Genomic DNA, 19,261 nt, shown 5'->3' on the forward strand with positions numbered 1-19,261 from the left:
GAGAGAGAGAGAGACAGGTTAGAGGGAGAGACAGACATGGAAAGAGAGGGAGGGAGAGAGAGAGTCAGGTCAGAGAGAGACAGACAGCTCAGATGAAGAGGGAGGTTAGGTTAGAGGGGGGACAGACAGGTCAGAGAGAGACAGACAGGTCAGGGACAGAGAGAGAGACACACAGACAGACACCCCCAGACAAACACCCACCTTTGAGGTCGTTGTGGGTCAGTAGCTGGACCCCCGCCTGCTTGGCGTACACCGTCAGATCGGGGGGCATCACACAACAGGATGCCAGGTTGACCTGGTTGTAGTGACTAAAACATTTCCTATTGTATATCGCTCAGGGTCTGGCTAGGTAGGCTGTAGTAGACGCTAGTAGAACAAACGGAGACGAGAGTTACGTTGAAATAAAATGATCTTCGGTTTATTGTTCCATTTTCCACAAAAATGATATTCAAAATGCAGGCTATCAAAATTATAAAGCAATCTAGTAAGCTAAAATATGCTACCATTTGCGAACAAACAAACAGGCTGTCAAGGTCAAGATCAAGGTCTAAAGACTGTGTGCTTTCCTAGCCAAAAACCCCTACTGGTAGCCTTGGCACTTCCTATATAATAACGGACCTCTCCACCTGCAGGGGGAGCCACTAAACAGAAATCACCGTCACACATATTACAACATAGAAAATGAGCACTTTATGTCCCAAAAGAAAAATATAGAAATTGGCTCCTACATAACCGGCCCCTAATTGTATCACAAAAACAATTACTTATATCAATTTAAAGGAGCCTATGTTACTTCAATCATTAACAAACTTAGAAATATCGATGATTTCAATAATAATAAACATTGTGTGAGGTGTGACGATCTACTTGACCTTTAGGTAGACCTCAATGGGTTCCTGAAGCCGGATGGCTGCTACTATTCTGTGTCTTCTAGCAGCAGACAGAGCTTTGTTATGGGTCTCTCCAGAACGCTGGTTTGTGTCTTGACTTTGACAGCTCTCACCAGGCCTTTGGAGTCCGACTTCACCTCCAACACTCTTCCTAAGACCCATGAGCCGCGTGGTGCAGAGGAATCGACCACCATCACCACGTCTCCAGGAGTGAAGCTTCTCCTCTTCGTGCACCATTTTTGTCTCTCCTGCATGAGAGGTAAGTACTCCTGGCTCCAACGCTTCCAAAATAAATCGGCCATGTATTGCACCTGTCTCCAGCGACGCCTTACGTACAGGTCATTCTGCTCAAAGATTCCAGGTGGTAGAATGGGCTTGGTTTTTAGGAGCAAGATGTGGTTTGGGGTAAGAGGCTCAAAGTCCTGTTGCTGCTGACTGTGGTGATTGGACGGCTGTTTAAGATGGCTTCCACTTCACACAGGATGGTCTGCAGCCCCTCATCGTCCAGAGTCTGTTGTCTCAAAACAGAATGGAGGACCCTTCTCACTGACCTTATGAGCCGCTCCCACACTCCTCCATGGTGGGATGCTCCAGGGGGATTGAAACTCCACTGTACACCCCTGTGAAGAAGAGCTCCTTCTACTTTCTTCTGGTTGAGGGCTGAGAGGGCTTCCCTGAGCTCCCTCTCGGCCCCGACAAAATTGGTGCCGTTGTCAGACCGGATATGTTTCACTTGTCCCCTCCTGCAGGTGAACCGTCTCAAGGCGTTGATACAGGAGTCTGTATCAAGAGAGTTGGCGACTTCAATATGCACGGCCCTACTAGTCATGCATGTGAATAATACCCCGTACCTCTTCAATGTGGTGCGTCCTCTTTTGACGTCGATAGGGCCAAAATAATCAACACCTACATTGGTGAATGCAGGCAAGTTTGGCTGGAGCCTTTCCTGTGGCAAGTCAGCCATCTTCTGCTCTCCGATTTTGGCTCTGTGCTGCCTGCACACGACACAATCTCCTATTATTTTCCTTGAGGCAGAGTTGGCCTTGATTATCCAGTATTTTTTCCTCAGCTCTGAGAGAATGTGGTTTCTCCCTCCATGTCCAGTTTTTTTATGAATGTCACGTAGAATGAGTGTGGAAGTGTGACTGCTTTTAGGGAGAATGACAGGGAACTTCATCTCCTCTGGCATAGCTGCCCGGCTCAAACGTCCTCCCACTCTGAGCATTCCCTCCTTCAACACTGGGTCAAGTCTGTAGAGGCCGCTCGTCCTCTTGGATGTAACAGATAATGGAGTTCTCTGCTTTCTCCAGATCTTCCAGAGAGACTGTTTGTCTGCCCTGTGTGGCTTTGACATCCGCTATCTTCTGGTCAATGGCCTTCTGAGCGTTTCGAGTAACTGTGTTTTGGTTGATAGTGGACTGAAGCACTTTCCTTCTCTGAGCCAGCAACTTCAAAGCTTCCTTTAGCTTCTGAAACCATGCCACTGCAACCTTCAGTCTTCTCCAGCTGGAGAAATATGTGATCAGCATGTCTGTGGGCTTGTCACCTCCTTTGCCGATAGTTGCAACGGTTGGGTTTCTCTTGACCTCTGAGTCATCAACAGAGAGTGTGATAGAGACCAGGGGGAACTGTGGCCTCTTCTGACTTCCAGATCATTTCTGGGCCATGAATCCAGCCTGTGTTCTTCAAAAAGGCGTCAGCTTTCTGCCCCCTAGAGGCAGCATCGGCAGGATTCATCTTTGTATTTACGTATCTCTATTGTGCCACCTTTGTGGCCTCTCTAATAGCAGAGATCCTGTTGGAGACAAATGTGTGGAACCTTGTGTGTTCATTAGCGATGTACTTGAGTACTGACTGGCTATCAGTCCAAAACATTGAGTTTTGCAGCTGTAGCTGTAACTCTGAGCGGAGCATTTTATCCACTTTAGTGGCGAGCACTGCGGCAGCGAGCTCCATCCTGGGGATCGTCGTTTTCTTCAAGGGAGCCACTCTGGCCTTTCCTGTCATGAAGGCAACATGAACAGTGTTCTCCTCGTTCACGAGTCTCAAGTAGCTCACTGAACCATATCCTAGCTCGCTCGCATCTGAGAAGTGGTGCAGCTGCGCTTGCTTGTATGAGCCAAGGTTGCTTGGTTTGATGCATCGTGGGACTTTGAAATCCTTGATCTGCTGGAGATCTGCAGTCCACTTGATCCACCGGTTCAAGAACCCTTGAGGTACTTCCTCATCCCAGCCACACTGGATGCTGCAGAGCTCCTGTAGTAGCAGCTTGGCTGTAAGGGTGAAGGGAGCGAGGAACCCTAAGGGGTCATAAATGGAGCTGACCATTGACAGTATCCCTCTTCGAGTGGGTGGTTGTGGCTTGATGGTGACATTGAATGTGAAATTGTCCTCTTCCACCACCCATCGCACTCCAAGTGCACCTTCAGTTGGGAGTCTGTCTTTGTCCAGGTTGAGCTCCTTTACCTCTTTCGCTCTTCCTGCTTTAGGAATGGTGGCAAGCACCTGACGGTTGTTGGTTATCCATTTGGAGAGTTGGAAACCTCTCTGACAAGCAGACGTGAGCTCTGTGATGAGTAGACTGGCATCGTTCTCTGTAGACACAGACTTTAAGCAGTCGTCAACATAAAAATTGTTCAGGATTGTGTCAACCACTTCAGGTCTCAGATGTTTCCTGTTGTCTTCAGCTGTTCTTCTTAGCGCATAGTTTGCACAGCTGGGTGAAGATACAGCGCCAAACAGGTGCACCGTCATGCGATACTCCACAGGGGTCAGACTTACATCTCCACCAGGCCACCATAGGAATCTCAGAAAATCTTTGTCCTCTTCAGAAACCTTTACCTGGTGGAACATGGCTTGTATGTCAGCCATCATTGCGATTGGCTCCTGGCGGAACCTGAGGAGCACTCCTATGAGGCGATTGGTTAGGTCTGGACCTTGAAGCAATTCAGAGTTAAGTGATGTGCCGTTGAAGGATGCTCCACAGTCAAAAACAACTCTGAGTTTTCCTTTTCTGGGGTGGTACACCCCATGGTGGGGTATGTACCAGACCTTTCCATCCTTGCGCCTCAGCTGCTCCTGCGGAACTGCCTCAGCGTAGCCTTTGTCTATGACATCAGAGAGAAATGTTGTGTATTCCTCATGGTATGTCACGTTCCTTTTGAACTTCCTTTTCAGGCTTGACAGACGCTGTTCAGCCACATGGTGATTATCAGGCAGTGACACATCATCTCTCCTGAATGGCAATCTGAGACTGTAGTGTCCATCCACAATCTTGACTGAGTCCTCAGCAATCTTCATGAACCTTTTGTCCTCCATGGACATCTCCTTTGTCTCTTCATATGACTTTTCACTGAAGTCAGTGTTGTACTGTGAGACCAGCTGCTCCTGAATGTTGACCAGTGAAATCCTGTTGGCAGAGACTGAGTGACCTTTTCCTCTTCCTCCTCTCAGTGGTCCATTGACCACCCAGCCCAGCCTTGTCCTTACTGCATATGGACCCTCCCCTTGGCTGTTGATGACCTGCAATGGTTCCATTACCACTGGTGCATCAGTGCCAATCAATAGGTCAACATCAGCATCGATGCTGTGGAGTCTGACGTCCTTGAGGTATGGCCACTTGACTATATCACTTGGGTTAGGGATGTTCTGTTTTGTGACGGGCATGGTCTTGTGGGTGTATGCCACTGGGAGGGGTATGAATGTGTTGCCATGTAGCTCACTCACCTCCAGACCTGGGACAATATGACTGTTTACTGTCTTCTCTTGACCCATGGTGCGGAGCAGAATGTTGGTCTCTTTTCCTCTGATGTTCAACTGGTGCATGAGTCTGTCTGTGCAAAATGTGGCCGTACTGCCAGGGTCGAGGAATGCATATGTATGGATGATCTTGTTCCCTTTGTTGGATTTCACCTTAACAGGCACGATAGCCAGTGCACACTCCTCTTCACCGGCCCCAATATGGCCACCGGCCCCAATATGGCCACATGCAGAGAGCTTCACCCCATGGCTAGTTGAGTCCTCTGCTGTTCCTTGCACCGTTCCTTTTTCCTTGTCCAATGTTCCTATGTGAAGCACAGTTGGGTGGGTCTTATTGCACACTTTGCATGAGAGGCGCCTGTTGCAGTCTTTGCTCATGTGCCCTGGTTTGAGACACCCGAAACAGATTCCCTTTTCCTTTAGGAAACCAATCTTTTCTTTGTGCATTTTCCTTTTGAGTTGTGGACATGTCTCCATCATGTGTTCATTTGAACAGAACAAACAGACTTGCTCCTTCGTGAGCTGAGGTGTGGCTTGTGAGTTGCCATCTTGAGGTTGGGGTACGCACGCCACGCCGGTGGCGAAGTTGCTGCCAGTCACCTTCGGCTTTTGTGACTTGAAGGCTGTGGGCTTCTTTGCTGTAGTGCTGCGTGGATTGACTGTAGCATCCTGAATGTTGCCGAACACAGGGTCTGTTACAATCTTCACTTGTGTTTCAATGAACTTGACCAAGTCACTGAATTTTGCCCTGCTGTGCCGCCTTTCCTGTAGATTGTATGCTTCTGTTCTCCATCTTTCCCTGAGTTTAAAGGGCAACTTTGCAACAAGTGATTGTAGATTGGATGATAAATCAAGCTCCTCTAGGTATGCAATTTCAGCTATTGCATTACAGCAGCCCCTGAGGTACAAAGCAAATGCCTCTAATGCTTTGGAGTCTTCAGGCTTGATGGGGGACCAGGACAGGGCCTTTTCCATATATGCATTGGCAATTTTGAATTCATTACCGTAATGCTCTTGAAGCAGCTCTTTAGCTTTCACGTAGCCATTGTTTGGATCCATGTACATGCAGGTCCTAACTAGTTCTCTAACCTGCCCCCTGGTGTACTGTTCAAGGTAGCACAACCTGTCTTTTGCACTGTCAGTCTTGGTCTCTATGATGTGCTCAAAGGATCTGATAAATGATCTATATTCAACCAGATCACCTTCAAAGACCTTAATGTCCTTTGGCGGCAGAGATGACAGTTGCTGTTGCTTGATGAGAGCGGCAGTGATGTCATTTTGGCTCTGTAAGATGTTATACAGAGCTGCACCTCTTGGGTTTGTTTGTGGTGCTTGTTGTGCTGGGGCTTGCACAGAGAATGAAGGGTTAGGAAGGTTAAATGGTGGTTGGGTGTGCATAGGGGTTCCACTTTGTGTTACATTTCCACTTGCTGGCTGTGGCTGTGCACCTGTGGGCTGTGCGGCTGGCTGTGAGTGTGAACCTGACTGTGCACTTTGTTGTTGCCCATAAGCTGAATGTCCATGAGGTGGTGCTCTAGGCGTTACAGCGGGATACAGGAAAGTGGGTGAGGCAGGTGATGTTAGAAGGCTTTGATGGCTGAAATTAGGTCCTTTTGGGGGCACAACTGATGTGTCCACAGTGCTCCTTTGCACTGGTTCAGTTTGTTTTGAACTTGTTCCGGTTTCCATTCCAGAAGCTTGTGTTCCTGACTCCTCAAAATATTCAGTCATCCCATCATCTCCTTATGTTCTCGTCTGAGTCTCCATGCGTTTGCTGAAAACAGAGATTTTAGCTGAAGCAGCTTCCAACTCAGCTCTCAGTTCCAATGCTTCCTTTCTTTTCCTGATTTGTTCCTTTTGCCTATTGAGCATTTCCTCCTCATCCTCCAAGGCATGTTTTTCTATGAGCGCACTCAATTTTGCTTCCAAGGCAGCCTTCTCCGCTTCAGCCTGGGTGCATGAAGATGCTGTAGAAGAGACTTTGGAACTGACTTGAGATGCACTTTCATGGGGAGCAACATCAACAACAGCTTTAGCATCCTTACCATTAGTGACATCTCCATCATCATCATCATCATCATCATCAGTCATTTTGGGTGGATTTGACAGCCAGTTATTCACATGAGCGTTAAATTCATCAACAGAGGCTATTTTGGGCTTAAACCAATTGTCATTGTCTCTGTCGTCATCATTCAACAGCTTTTGATAGGTGGAATGTGCATCTTTAAATTCTCCGACCAAGGCATCATATCTGAACATATTCTCCTTCACCTCATCAATATTTGCCACATCCTTCATCAATTCAAGGACTATGTTCTTTCTGCGCGTTAACTGCCCAAGCTTGGCTTTTCTGGATGAACGCATTTCCTTTTCCTCCAAAACATTTGCGATGTCCTCCGAGCGGACTTTTGCCTCGCCATCAGTCATGTTGACACAAGCTGACTTTACTTCTTATCAAAACGGGATTGTTGTATCATGCCAAGTTCGCGTTCGTTAATTTCTTCGTTCAGCCCAGTCCTAGCACCAGGTGCTCCGTATTACAATAATGCGGTCCAAATTCAAACAAGCGTGGCACACCAAACAATTTATAACTCCTGGCTTTGTCACAAATCCACTCCTTTAGTGATCCTTAATCCATATTACATCCATCTTGAAGGAACTCTCATCCAATCTTGCAATTTTACATACCGCTCCGCGCTTAGCATTAGCATTAGCCGTCGTACGTTGATTCCTCCTGGTCCTTTGTTTGGTGCCACGCTGTTCCTCCAAACTCCACGTTTCCTTGGAAAACCCAGTAATCCACGGATCCACAAGCAAGTCTTTAGACTAATGTAGTGACTAAAACATTTCCTATTGTATGTCACTCAGGGTTTGGCTAGGTAGGCTGTAGTAGACGCTTGAACAAACGGAGACGAGAGTTACGTTGAAATAAAATGATCTTCGGTTTATTGTTCCATTTTCCACAAAAATGATATTCAAAATGCAGGCTATCAAAATTATAAAGCAATCTAGTAAGCTAAAATATGCTACCATTTGCGAACAAACAAACAGGCTGTCAAGGTCAAGATTAAGGTCTAAAGACTGTGTGCTTTCCTAGCCAAAAACCCCTACTGGTAGCCTTGGCACTTCCTATATAATAACGGACCTCTCCACCTGCAGGGGGAGCCACTAAACAGAAATCACCGTCACACATATTACAACATAGAAAATAAGCACTTTATGTCCCAAAAGAAAAATATAGAAATTGGCTCCTACACTGGTTACTGGTGGGCTTCACCTTGGATACGGGAGAGAGAGAGACAGGTCAGGGAGAGACAGACAGACAGGCCATCAGATCGGGGGGCATCACACAACAGGACGCCAGGTTGACCTGGTTACTGTTGGGGTTTCACCTTGGACATGGAGAGAGAGACAGACAGGTCAGGGAGAGACAGAGACAGACACCCACCTGGGCCCAGTCGTAGCGCTCCTCCAGGAGGCCCTTGTCCAGGACAGACAGACAGATCAGACAGACAGACAGTTCAGAGACAGAGACAGACACCCACCTGGGCCCAGTCGTAGCGCTCCTCCAGGAGGCCCTTGTCCAGGACAGACAGACAGGTCAGAGACAGAGACAGACACCCACCTCGTCCCAGTTGTACAACTCCTCCAGGAGGCCCTTGTCCAGGACAGACAGACAGGTCAGGGATAGAGAGAGAGAGAGAGAGATGTCGCAGAGGGCGAGACTAGTATGGCCTTTACCCGGCCTGAACATCACACTCAGAGTTACGTAGTTAGTAAGATAAGTCAGAGACCGGGGAAGGGTCCTGTAGCGACGGGTAAAGCTGCTTGTATACTAGGGGAGTGTACTCCGGAGGAAATGCCAAAGGATGGGGAGGCCAGGGACACCGTCAGTGTTGAAGAAGGGCCACCTGAGATGGAAGCCGGGGCACCGGTTGGGCTTAGTGAGCAGAGGGCATCCACTGAGGCAGAGAAATTACCCTTAAACACCCAGGAGATGGAGCCAGACTCAGCTGAAAGCAAGGCTATAGATACTGCACCGGTACACAGTGGACGAGAGTTGTGTGTGTGTGTGTGTGTCTGTGTGTATGTGAGTGTGTCTGTGTGAGTGTGCGTATGTGTGAGTGTGTGTGTGTGTGTGTGAGTGTGTGTGTGTCTTCCTCTCTCTCTCCCTGTCTCAGGGGCACACACACATACACACACACACACACACACAGCCTAGTGAACTGGCCTCTACCACCGATACTGACACCGAGTCGACTGACTCTGGATCCGCTTCTGATGCTTCTGAATATAGGCCAAGGGCTAGGCCCAGCAGGCACACCTATTATAGGCCAAGGGCTAGGCCCAGCAGGCACACCTATTATAGGCCAAGGGCTGTAATAGATAAACGTATGGGTCGTAAAACTCCCGGGAAGCCACCTAAAAGCCAGGGGGTGCAGGAAAAGAAGGTGGATACACCACCACCCCCGCCAGGATCTCCAACCTCCTTAGGCACGCCAACTCGACGGGGTTGGAACTGGAGCTTCTCTAAATCTTCACTGACCAATAGTAAGACAGACGGATAGGTTTTGTTATTTTCTCATTTTTATCGTTTTAAATGTTATCATGTTAACATTTTAATCACGGTGTCTGTAACCCCATTTTATGATATTTTAGCTATGCTGTAATGCTTTGAACATTAATTAAACATCATATCCTGCATTCAAAGCAACAGTGTCATGAAATGTAATGGTTTATAATTTTTACTTTAAATTGTAGAACTCAGTATAAGTCACATATCTCCTCCTGGTAATGAAAAAGGTTATAGGCACTGTGCATGTGTTATCATAGGATCTGAAGGGTTATATCTGGCCCATTATTATTACCTCCATTGGGTATATTTTCCATACCGATAAATCTTGTATCCGCAACCACACCAACTGGCACTCATTGAGGTTAGAGAACCGCTTCTGTGCACGGTTTTATAGGGGTGACTTTTCAGTGCATTTGAAGTGAGTGAAGGAAGCTTTTATGGAGGAACTATGGGATTTTTAGGCTGTTAACAGCGGAGTGAATCTAACCACCACCGACCTACACCGGACCCCGAGGTCCAAACCTGTTACTAGAGGGTTGGTCCCGGAGCCCTGTAAAGGGCTTTGAGTTCTGGTTGTGAATTTTATATTTTTAAACTGAAACTCAACTTTTGCCGGGAAACAGAGACAGAGAGAGACAGACAGACAGACAGACAGACACACACACCGTCCAGGACAAACAGACAGGTCAGGAACAGACAGACAGACACCCACCTGGGCCCAGTCGTGCAGCTCCTCCAGGAGGCCCTTGTCCAGGTCCGACAGACAGACGTCCACCGGGGGGCCGAGGGGGGGGCGCCAGGATGACCGAGTCGAGTTGGGAGAGGGCGAGAGTGAGAGTGGTGTCATTTGTTAGCCTGTGTTAACGTGTGGTCGCGTCGTGTGTAATCATGGGCTGGTATCGTTTGTTAGCCCTGGGTTAGCGTGTGTTATCGTGGTGCGTGTGAGCCGGTGTTAGCATGCACTAGCATTTATTAGCATGTGTTATCGTGGTGTGTGTTAGCGTGCGGTAGCATGTGGTGGCGGTATCATGTGTTAGCCTGCGTTAGCCTGCGTTAACCTGTCTTACCCTGCATTAGCGTAGCGTTAGCCTGCGTTAGCTTGGCGTAGCGTACCAGACACCTTCAGCTCCTCCCTCTCCTCCGGTGTGATGGTGGCCTCGGCCGCCTGGGGGGTGGAGCAGTCCAGGACGTCAGACTCCTGGAGAGACAGACAGGTTAGAGACAGACAGGTTAGAGTGAGAGAGAGACAGGTAAACAGACAGACAGGTTAGAGAGAGAGACAGACAGGTCAGAGAGAGAGAGACAGACAGGCGTGATGGTGGCCTCGGCCGCCTGGAGGGTGGAGCAGTCCAGGACGTCAGACTCCTGGAGAGACAGACAGGTCAGAGAGAGAGACACAGGTAAACAAACAGACAGGTTAGAGAGAGAGAGACAAGTTAGAGACAGACAGACAGACAGAGAGACAGACAGGCGTGATGGCCTCGGCCGCGTGGGGGGTGGAACAGTCTAGGACGTCAGACTCCTGAAGAGACAGACAGGTCTGAGAGACAGACAGGTTCAGGACAGACAGATTACAGAAAGACAGACAGGGGTGCCTGGGGGGGGGGAGCAGTCCAGGTTAGAGACAGACCAGACTAGTCGAACCAGAGAGAGGGAGAGAGAGAGAGAGATTAGCTGACCTCAGCAGAACCTCCCTCCCTCCCTGTTCAACCCTCCCCCCAAACCTGCCTCCCCCCGTCTCCCTGCCTGTGTGTGTGTCTGTGTGAGTGTGTCTGTGTCTGTGTGTGTGTGTCTGTGTGAGTGTGTGTGTGCCTGTGTGTGTGTGTGTGTCTCCCTCTCTCTCTCCCTGTCTCAGGAGCACCCACCCACACACACACACACAGACACACACACACACACACACACGTTTTCACTTGACTCACTAAACATTGACGCCTCTGGGCGTGTGAGTGTGTGTCTGTGTGTGTGTGTCTGTGTGTGTCTGTCTGTGTGTGTGTGTGTGTGTCTCCCTCTCTCTCTCCCTGTCTCAGGGGCACACACACACACACAGACACACACATGTTGTCACTTGACTCACTAAACATTGATGCCTCTGGGCGTGTGTGTCTGTGTGTGTGTGAGTGTCTGTGTGAGTGTGTGTCTGTCTGTGTGTGTCTGTCTGTGTGTGTGTGTGTGTGTGAGTGTGTGTGTGTATGTGTGTTGTGATGGCCCAGCCGGTGAGCAGTGCCCCACAGAGACACCTGGTGGCCACAAGGGGGAGGCAAAGGCAGCCATGGGGTGTCGTGCTGGATGGGAGGTACTATCCCAGTTCTATGTCCTGGAGACTCCGCCACCAATCAGATGACTCAGCTCACCGCTCACAGGTGCGCTGAGTCAGCTCGGCGATCCTGAGGCCTTTTAAACTCCCCAGGACAAGCTGAAGACAGACTGGCTGGAGGAACGAGTCGAGACCAGACACCCGCTAAGCCAGTCTCATAAGCCAAACGGGAGAGAAAGCCTGGAAGACGGAGAGGAACCCCCCAACCGACCGGAGGAAGAGGTCAGTGAAAGGGACCCGATATCCCACTAACTTTGGCCTGTCTCTCTTTCTCTCTCTCTGACGACAAGAAGAACCCGGCGGAGCGCCGTAGCGCCAACCGCCAACCCGGTGAAGATTTGAGTTGCCTTTCGCCTCTCCCTTTTCCCCGCACCTTAGAAATAAAACCCTACGTTGATTTCACCGCAACCCCTGTTTCCGCCTGTTTCTATTCTCATTGGTTGACCCACTGTTGCGCCTGTCGACCAGGCTCCCACAGTGTGAGTGTGTGAGTGAGTGAGTGTGTGTGTCTGTGTGAGTTTGTCTGTCTATCTGTGTGTGTGTGTGTGTTTGTGTCTCCCTCTCTCTCACACACACACACACACACACACGTTGTCACTTGACTCACTAAACATTGACGCCTCTGGGCGCGCGTGTGTGTGGATGTGTGGAGCATCCAGAGAGAGACGAAGGAAAGGAGGGAGGGAAGGAAGGAAGGAAGGAAGAGAGGGATGAGTCTCACCTTCTCCTCCGCCGACAGTAAGGAAAGAAGACAGGAAACAGGAAAGGAGGGAAGGGAAGGAGGGAGAGAAGGAGGGAGGGAAGGAGAGAGAGAGAGAGACAGGAGGGAGGGGAGAAGGAGGGGAGAAGGAGGGAGAGAGAGAGACAGGAGGGAGGGAAGGAGGGAGAGAGACAGGAGGGAGGGAAGGAGGGAGAGAGGGAGAGAGACAGGAGGGAGGGAAGGAGGGAGAGATACAGGAGGGAGGGAGGGAGGGAGAGACAAGAGGGAAGGAAGGAAGGAAGACAGGAAAGGAGGGAGAGAAGGAGGGAGGGAAGGAGGGAGAGACAGGAGGGAGGGAGGGAGGGAGAGAAGGGGGGAGGGAAGGAGAGAGAGAGAGAGACAGGAGGGAGGGAGAGAAGGAAAGAAGGAGGGAGGGAGGGAGAGACAGGAGGGAGGGAAGGAGGGAGGGAGAGACAGGAGGGAAGGAAGTAAGGAAGACAAGAAAGGAGGGAAGGAAGAGAGAGACAGGAGGAAAGGAGGGAGGGAAGGAGGGAGAGAGAGAGAGACAGGAAAGGAGGGAGGGAAGGAGGGAGAGAGAGAGAGACAGGAAAGGAGGGAGGGAGAGAAGAGAGGGATGAGTCTCACCTTCTCCCCGGCCGACGGCGTCTCGGAGGACCAGTCACTCAGCGTGGCGCGGATACAGTCCTGGAGCTACGGCAACAACAGACAGACAGGTCAGATGGAGAGACAGACAGGTCAGAGAGAAACAGACAGACAGACAGATAGACAGACAGATAAGACAGAGGGACAGACAGGTCAGAGACAGCATGGCGCGGATACAATCCTGGAGCTGGAGGGCAACAAAAGACATACAGGTTAGACAGACAGACAGAGAGAGAGAGAGACAGGTCAGATAGAGAGACAGACAGGTCAGAGACAGCGTGGCGCGGATACAATTCTGGAGCTGAACGGAAATGACAGAAAATGACAATAAAACGACATATTTAGTATTTATTTCATCACATTCATAATACACACACACACACACACACACACACACACACACACGGTCAGTTCGTTAGAGCCAGTTAGCATTCGCCTTTAGCACCCCGTCAACACTGCACTCGGTAGGTAAATTCGTTAGCTTCGTTAGCCCCAGTTAGCATTAGCCTTTAGCACCCCGTCAACACTGCACTCGGTAGGTAAATTCGTTAGCTTCGTTAGCCCCGTTAGCATTAGCCTCTAGTCTCCCGACCCCCCCCCCCCCGCCCTTCTTACCTCCTCACTCGGGGACGACGGACACTTCTTCTTCAGCCGGCTCCGGTTGACGAGGTTCCCGGTGTGGAGGTTGAGCGTCGTGGCCCGGGTCAGAAACGAGGTCCGGGTACTGGTACCAGAGGAGGAGCCGCCGGAGACGGTCCCAGAGCCGCCGGAGGAGCCGCCGGAGACGGTCCCAGAGCCGCCGGAGGAGCCGGTCCCAGAGCCGCCGGAGGACACGGTCCCAGAGCCGCCGGAGGAGCCGGTCCCAGAGCCGCCGGAGGACACGGTCCCAGAGCCGCCGGAGGAGCCGGTCCCAGAGCCGCCGGAGGAGCCGGCGGAGATGGTCCCAGAGCTGCCGGAGGAGCCGGAAGAGGAGACGGTACCACCGGGGGAGACGGTCCCAGAGGACCCGCTACGAGTACCAGAGGAGCCACCGGTGTCGGTGGTTTCCATGGTGTCTGTCTCCCCTTCTCTCGTAAAGAAGAAGTAAATGTCGTAAAGATATAATAATAATAATAATAATAAAAAGATATCGTAAAATGAGGGAGGGGTGGGGTTGTCTAGCAACGAGGAACAGTTGGTGGGTTTGAGGGAATGTCGTAAAGGAAAAGAAAATGTCGGAAAGGGACGGGATATGGTGGGTTACCTAGCAACGAGGGGGTGGGGAGAGTGTGTGTGGTTTGAAGGACTGTCGTAAAAATAGTTTTTCAAAACAAATACGAACGGTGGAGGGAAAGGGGGGGGGGGGTTGCCTAGCAACGAGGGGGTGGGTTTGAAGGAATGTCGAGTAATGATGACACGACGCGTTTCCACACCCACACACACACGGTCAGTTCGTTAGAGCCAGTTAGCATTAGCCTTTAGCACCCCGTCAACACTGCACTCGGTAGGTAAATTCGTTAGCTTCGTTAGTTAGCCCCGTTAGCATTAGCCTCAGAGCCGGTAGAGGAGACGGTCCCAGAGCCGCCGAAGGAGCCGGTAGAGGAGACGGTACCACCGGGGGAGACGGTCCCAGTGAACCCGCTACGGGTACCAGAGGAGCCGCCGGTGTCGGTGGTGGTGGTGGTTTCAATGGTGTCTGTCTCCCCTTCTCTCGTAAAGAAGAAGTAAATGTCGTAAAGATATAATAATAATAATAATAATAATAATAATAATAATAATAATAATAATAATAATAATAAAATGTCGTAAAATAAGGGAGGTTGGTGTGTTTGAGGGAATGTCGTAAAGGAAAAGAAAATGTCGGAAAGGGACGGGATATGGTGGGTTACTTAGCAATGAGGGGGTGGGGAGAGTGTGTGGTTTGAAGGAGTTTCATAAAACATTTTTTTCTAAAAGATGTCGTAAAATACGAACGGTGGAGGGAAAAGGGGGGAGTTGCCTAGCAACGAGGAGGTGGGTTTGAAGAGCCTACATGGTTCTACTAACATAGACTAACTACATGTTTCTACTAGCCCTAGGGTTAGGGTCAGGGTTTAGGGTTAGGGTTTAGGGTTAGGGTCAGAGTCAGGGTTAGAGTTAGGGTTAGGGTCAGGGTCAGAGTCAGGTTCAGGGTCAGAGTTAGGGTTAGGGTCAGAGTCAGGGTCAGGGTCAGGGTTAGGGTTAACTCGTCTCCTAGGCCTGTCTGCACATTTGGGTTGTCATGACGTTGCTAAGTGAAGTGTTAACACTGGAAAGAAAACGTCCCCTTTGGTTTCCACTGATGTTCTATTATACTAATGTTCTATTATACTAAGATTATATTACACTGATGTTCTATTACACTGTTCTATTACATAAATGTTCTATTACACTGTTCTATTACATAAATGTTCTATTACACTAATGTTCTATTACATAAATGTTCTATTACACTAACGTTTTATCATACTAATGTTCTATTATACTAATGTTCTATTACACTAATGTTTTATTATACTAATGTTCTATTATACTAATGTTGCTGTTGCTGTATGTACTGTGACTGAGAGATAGATAGATTGTGCGTCAACAATAGGAATGTAGACTAGTTGGAATATTCTATACGTGTCGCTCCAGCTCACCGTGGGAGAGTGAGAAACGTCCTCTCGATTCCTTTGTATGTCTTGACATGTGAAGAATTGACATTAAAGCCACTTTGACTTGACTTTGACTTTGACTTATGGAGGGCACTGTAGTACTGACATTGATCCCAGTGCCTGCATGTGCGTCAACAATAGGAATGTAGAATAGTTAGAATATTCTATACGTGTCGCTCCAGTCACATTCTTTACAGGTTAGGGTTAGGGTGCACCCTAAGCTGCCACTAAACTAACACCTTTAGTTGTTTTTGCAAAAGAAAATACCATTTTAAAGGTCAGGTTGTATGATAACGGTTCAGTGACAACGAGGAATTCTTGCTTATGCGTAGGCTGAAGAATGAGTTTCACCAGTCACAACTGCTTCACTCAGTGTTAGGTTAGGGGGTTAGGGGTTAAGGTTAGGGTTAGGGGTTAGGGTTAGGGGTTAAGGTTAGGTTTAGGGTTGGGGTTAAGGTTACGGTTGGGGTTAGGGTTGGGGATAGGGTAAGGGTAAGGGTTGGGGTTGGGGTTAAGGGTTAGGGTTAGGGTTGGGGATAGGGTTAGGGTAAGGGTTAGGGTTGAGGATAGGGTTAGGGTAAGGGTTAGGGTTAGGGTAAGGGTAAGGGTTAGGGTTAGGGTCCATCACAGAAATGATTGGAAACTCAAGACTGCCATGACATGCATGTTCTTTACAAGTGTATGTAAACTTCTGACCACAACTGTATCTATCTACCTATCTATCTGTCTGTATGTCTGTCTATCTATCTGTCTATCTATCTGTCATGTAAACCATGAACCATAGTTTAAGACTGTAGCCAAGAACATGAACCATAGTGTAACTGTCACTATTGCTTCATTCACTATTACCCATACTGATTAACCTCTTCTTTGTTTTGGGTTAAAGGCTCACTTTTATCTTCTAGGAATCTTGGTTTTATCAAATTAAAGCTGAGAATCTCTACTTTAACCTTGTAGTAATTGTTTGATTTCAAATGTAAACTGTTGGAGTACAGAGCTAAAAGAAGACAAAATGCTTCCTCTTTCCAATACTTATGGAGGGCACTGTAGTACTGACATCTATCCCAGTGCCTGCATGTGCGTCAACAATAGGAATGTAGACTAGTTGGAATTGTTTATACGTGTCGCTCCAGCTCACCGTGGGAGAGTGAGAAACGTCCTCTCGATTCCTTTGTATGTCTTGACATGTGAAGAATTGACATTAAAGCCACTTTGACTTGACTTTGACTTTGACTTATGGAGGGCACTGTAGTACTGACATTGATCCCAGTGCCTGCATGTGCGTCAACAATAGGAATGTAGAATAGTTGGAATATTCTATACGTGTCGCTCCAGTCACATTCTTTACAGGGTTAGGGTGCACCCTAAGCTGCCACTAAACTAACACCTTTAGTTGTTTTTGCAAAAGAAAATACCATTTTAAAGGTCAGGTCGTACCGGAGAAGGGGCGTGACATGGGAGTGTTTGGGGACATTGAACACCTGACGAGCGGCTCCTCCCCCCTCCTCTCCTCACCTATAAGAGACAACAACAGATGGGTTGAGCCTCACTCTCTCTGAGAAGATCTCCGGAGGTATGGTGCCTACACTGTGTGTGTGTGTGTGTGTGTGTGTGTGTGTGTGTGTGTGTGTGTGTGTGTGTGTGTATTGTATTGTATTGTTTGTTAGGAGACTGCGTTAAATATCATACAGGTACAAGTCATCTTTCAGTAACTGACTGTCATGTGTTGGATGAAGTAGTTTTGATGTGGTAACGACTTTTTCAAATTAGCTTTAGTTTGACAAACTGTATTTCTATCAAGGGCTTTAGTGTAGTTCTACTTCTTCCTTTGTAAAGTAAATGGTAATTTAATAGTCATTTCGGGTTAGTTGATTTTCAGAGTAGCTTCTCCAACACTGTACATCACATTCTAATGTTAAGTCATGTTTATTATTCTGTGTTTGCGATGGCTCAGCTCATTTTGATTTGGAATAGTTTTGGAATAATAAGCCAAACAGCCCAGTGTTTCTCCAATCCATGTAATTGTTTGATTTCAAATGTAAACTGTTGGAGTACAGAGCTAAAAGAAGACAAAATGCTTCCTCTTTCCAATACTTATGGAGGGCACTGTAGTACTGACATTGATCCCAGTGCCTGCATGTGCGTCAACAATAGGAATGTAGAATAGTTAGAATATTCTATACGTGTCGCTCCAGCCACATTCTTTACAGGTTATGGTTCACCCTAAGCTGCCACTTAACTAAAACCTTCAGGCTGTTTTTGCAAAAGAAAATACAATTTTATTGGTAAATCTTGGTGTGTGTATGTGTGTCTGTGTGTGTGTGTGTGTGTGTGTGTGTCTGTGTGTGTGTGTGTGTGTGTGTGTGTGTCTGTCTGTGTGTGTGTGTGTGTGTGTGTGTCTGTATGTGTGTGTGTGTGTGTGTGTGTGTGTGTGTGTGTTTGTGTGTGTGTGTGTATTGAATTGTATTGTTTGTTAGGAGACTGCGTTAAATATCATACAGGTACAAGTCATCTTTCAGTAACTGACTGTCATGTGTTGGATGAAGTAGTTTTGATGTGGTAACGACTTTTTCAAATTAGCTTTAGTTTGACAAACTGTATTTCTATCAAGGGCTTTAGTGTAGTTCTCTTCTTCCTTTGTAAAGTAAATGGTAATTTAATAGTCATTTCGGGTTAGTTGATTTTCAGAGTAGCTTCTCCAACACTGTACATCACATTCTAATGTTAAGTCATGTTTATTATTCTGTGTTTGTGATGGCTCAGCTCATTTTGATTTGGAATAGTTTTGGACTAATAAGCCAAACAGCCCAGTGTTTCTCCAATCCATGTTGTCACTGAGACAGACTCTCTCCCCTGCAGCTCTGTTTCCACTTTCACTGTCAAACTCCACCAACATGGGCTCAGCTCCGCTGGTTCTGCCGCTCCTGGTTCTGCTCACCTGTGCAGGTAAGTCACATAGTGTTCCCTCTGTCTGTCTGTCTGTCTGTCTGTCTGTCTGTCATATTGTCACATACATTCCATTCTCCCATTCTCCCGTCAAACGTCACCAGAATTGCTTGTTGGTCACTAGGTTGGTTACCAACCTCTCTCTGTGTCTCTCTCTCTCTCTCTCTCTCTCTCTCTCTCCCTTTGTCTCAGGTGCAGCCTGGGCAGAAGACCATACCATATCTTTCAGCTCATGTCCAATCAAATTCTTTGGAAAGACTTATACTAATGCCACTGTGAGTCAAAATCAAAGTCACCTCCATCAAAGCTGTTATTATGACATCATTATATATATCATCATTAAATATCATATAGTGACATCATGTTCTCTCATTCCTCCCACATCAGTACAGTACCGACAATTTCACTCTGTGTTTTGGTGAGAGGCCCAGTGCAGGATGGGGAGACTGCATTCTGGGGCCACAGATTCCTCGTATGAAGATATCTCCAATATATATATATACGAAAATGAATATTCGAATGGAAGACTTTAAACGACACAACATTCCTGGCAGCACAGAATACAATGATCGAGAAAGTACTCGCGGGGTGTATCACAGGAGTATAAGAGTAATTACTCCTCTTCTACACAGACATCAAACACATGAAACTGTTCTACACACAACTATGAAACTGTTCTAAACACAACTATGAAACTGTTCTAAACACAACTATGAAACTGTTCTAAAAACGACTGTATATTAAGAAATGTATTTC

The 19,261-nt window shown here is 47.9% G+C and overlaps 1 protein-coding gene, 1 long non-coding RNA gene and 1 pseudogene across 3 annotated transcripts in view; 1 reads left to right on the forward strand and 2 right to left on the reverse strand.

Annotated features, from left to right (window-relative positions):
• Window positions 1–3,655, reverse strand: part of LOC310823935 (uncharacterized protein) — a 106,626-nt gene extending 102,971 nt beyond the window's left edge. The window contains exon 1 of the mRNA XM_083696875.1: window positions 296–3,655. Within this exon, the coding sequence (XP_083553001.1) occupies window positions 2,646–3,644 (999 nt within the window). The 5' untranslated portion in view covers window positions 3,645–3,655 and the 3' untranslated portion in view covers window positions 296–2,645. The remainder of the gene's footprint in view (window positions 1–295) is intronic.
• The window catches only part of LOC310823692 (glutamate--cysteine ligase regulatory subunit-like), a 119,912-nt pseudogene extending 104,227 nt beyond the window's left edge, over window positions 1–15,685 (reverse strand). Inside the window, exons 1-2 of the transcript in view lie at window positions 15,666–15,685; window positions 13,521–13,629 (exon numbers count right to left, since the gene is read on the reverse strand). The product of the transcript in view is annotated as a glutamate--cysteine ligase regulatory subunit-like (transcript). The remainder of the gene's footprint in view (window positions 1–13,520; window positions 13,630–15,665) is intronic.
• Window positions 15,686–18,416: 2,731 nt separating this feature from the next.
• LOC310823967 lies at window positions 18,417–18,987 on the forward strand. Its single transcript, XR_014554999.1, has 3 exons — window positions 18,417–18,505; window positions 18,698–18,780; window positions 18,893–18,987. It is a non-coding gene; the product is annotated as an uncharacterized lncRNA (long non-coding RNA).
• Window positions 18,988–19,261: the final 274 nt, after the last annotated feature.

Source organism: Argentina silus (assembly GCF_951799395.1).
Source record: "Argentina silus genome assembly, chromosome: Y".
In the NCBI taxonomy this organism is placed as follows: domain Eukaryota; kingdom Metazoa; phylum Chordata; class Actinopteri; order Argentiniformes; family Argentinidae; genus Argentina; species Argentina silus.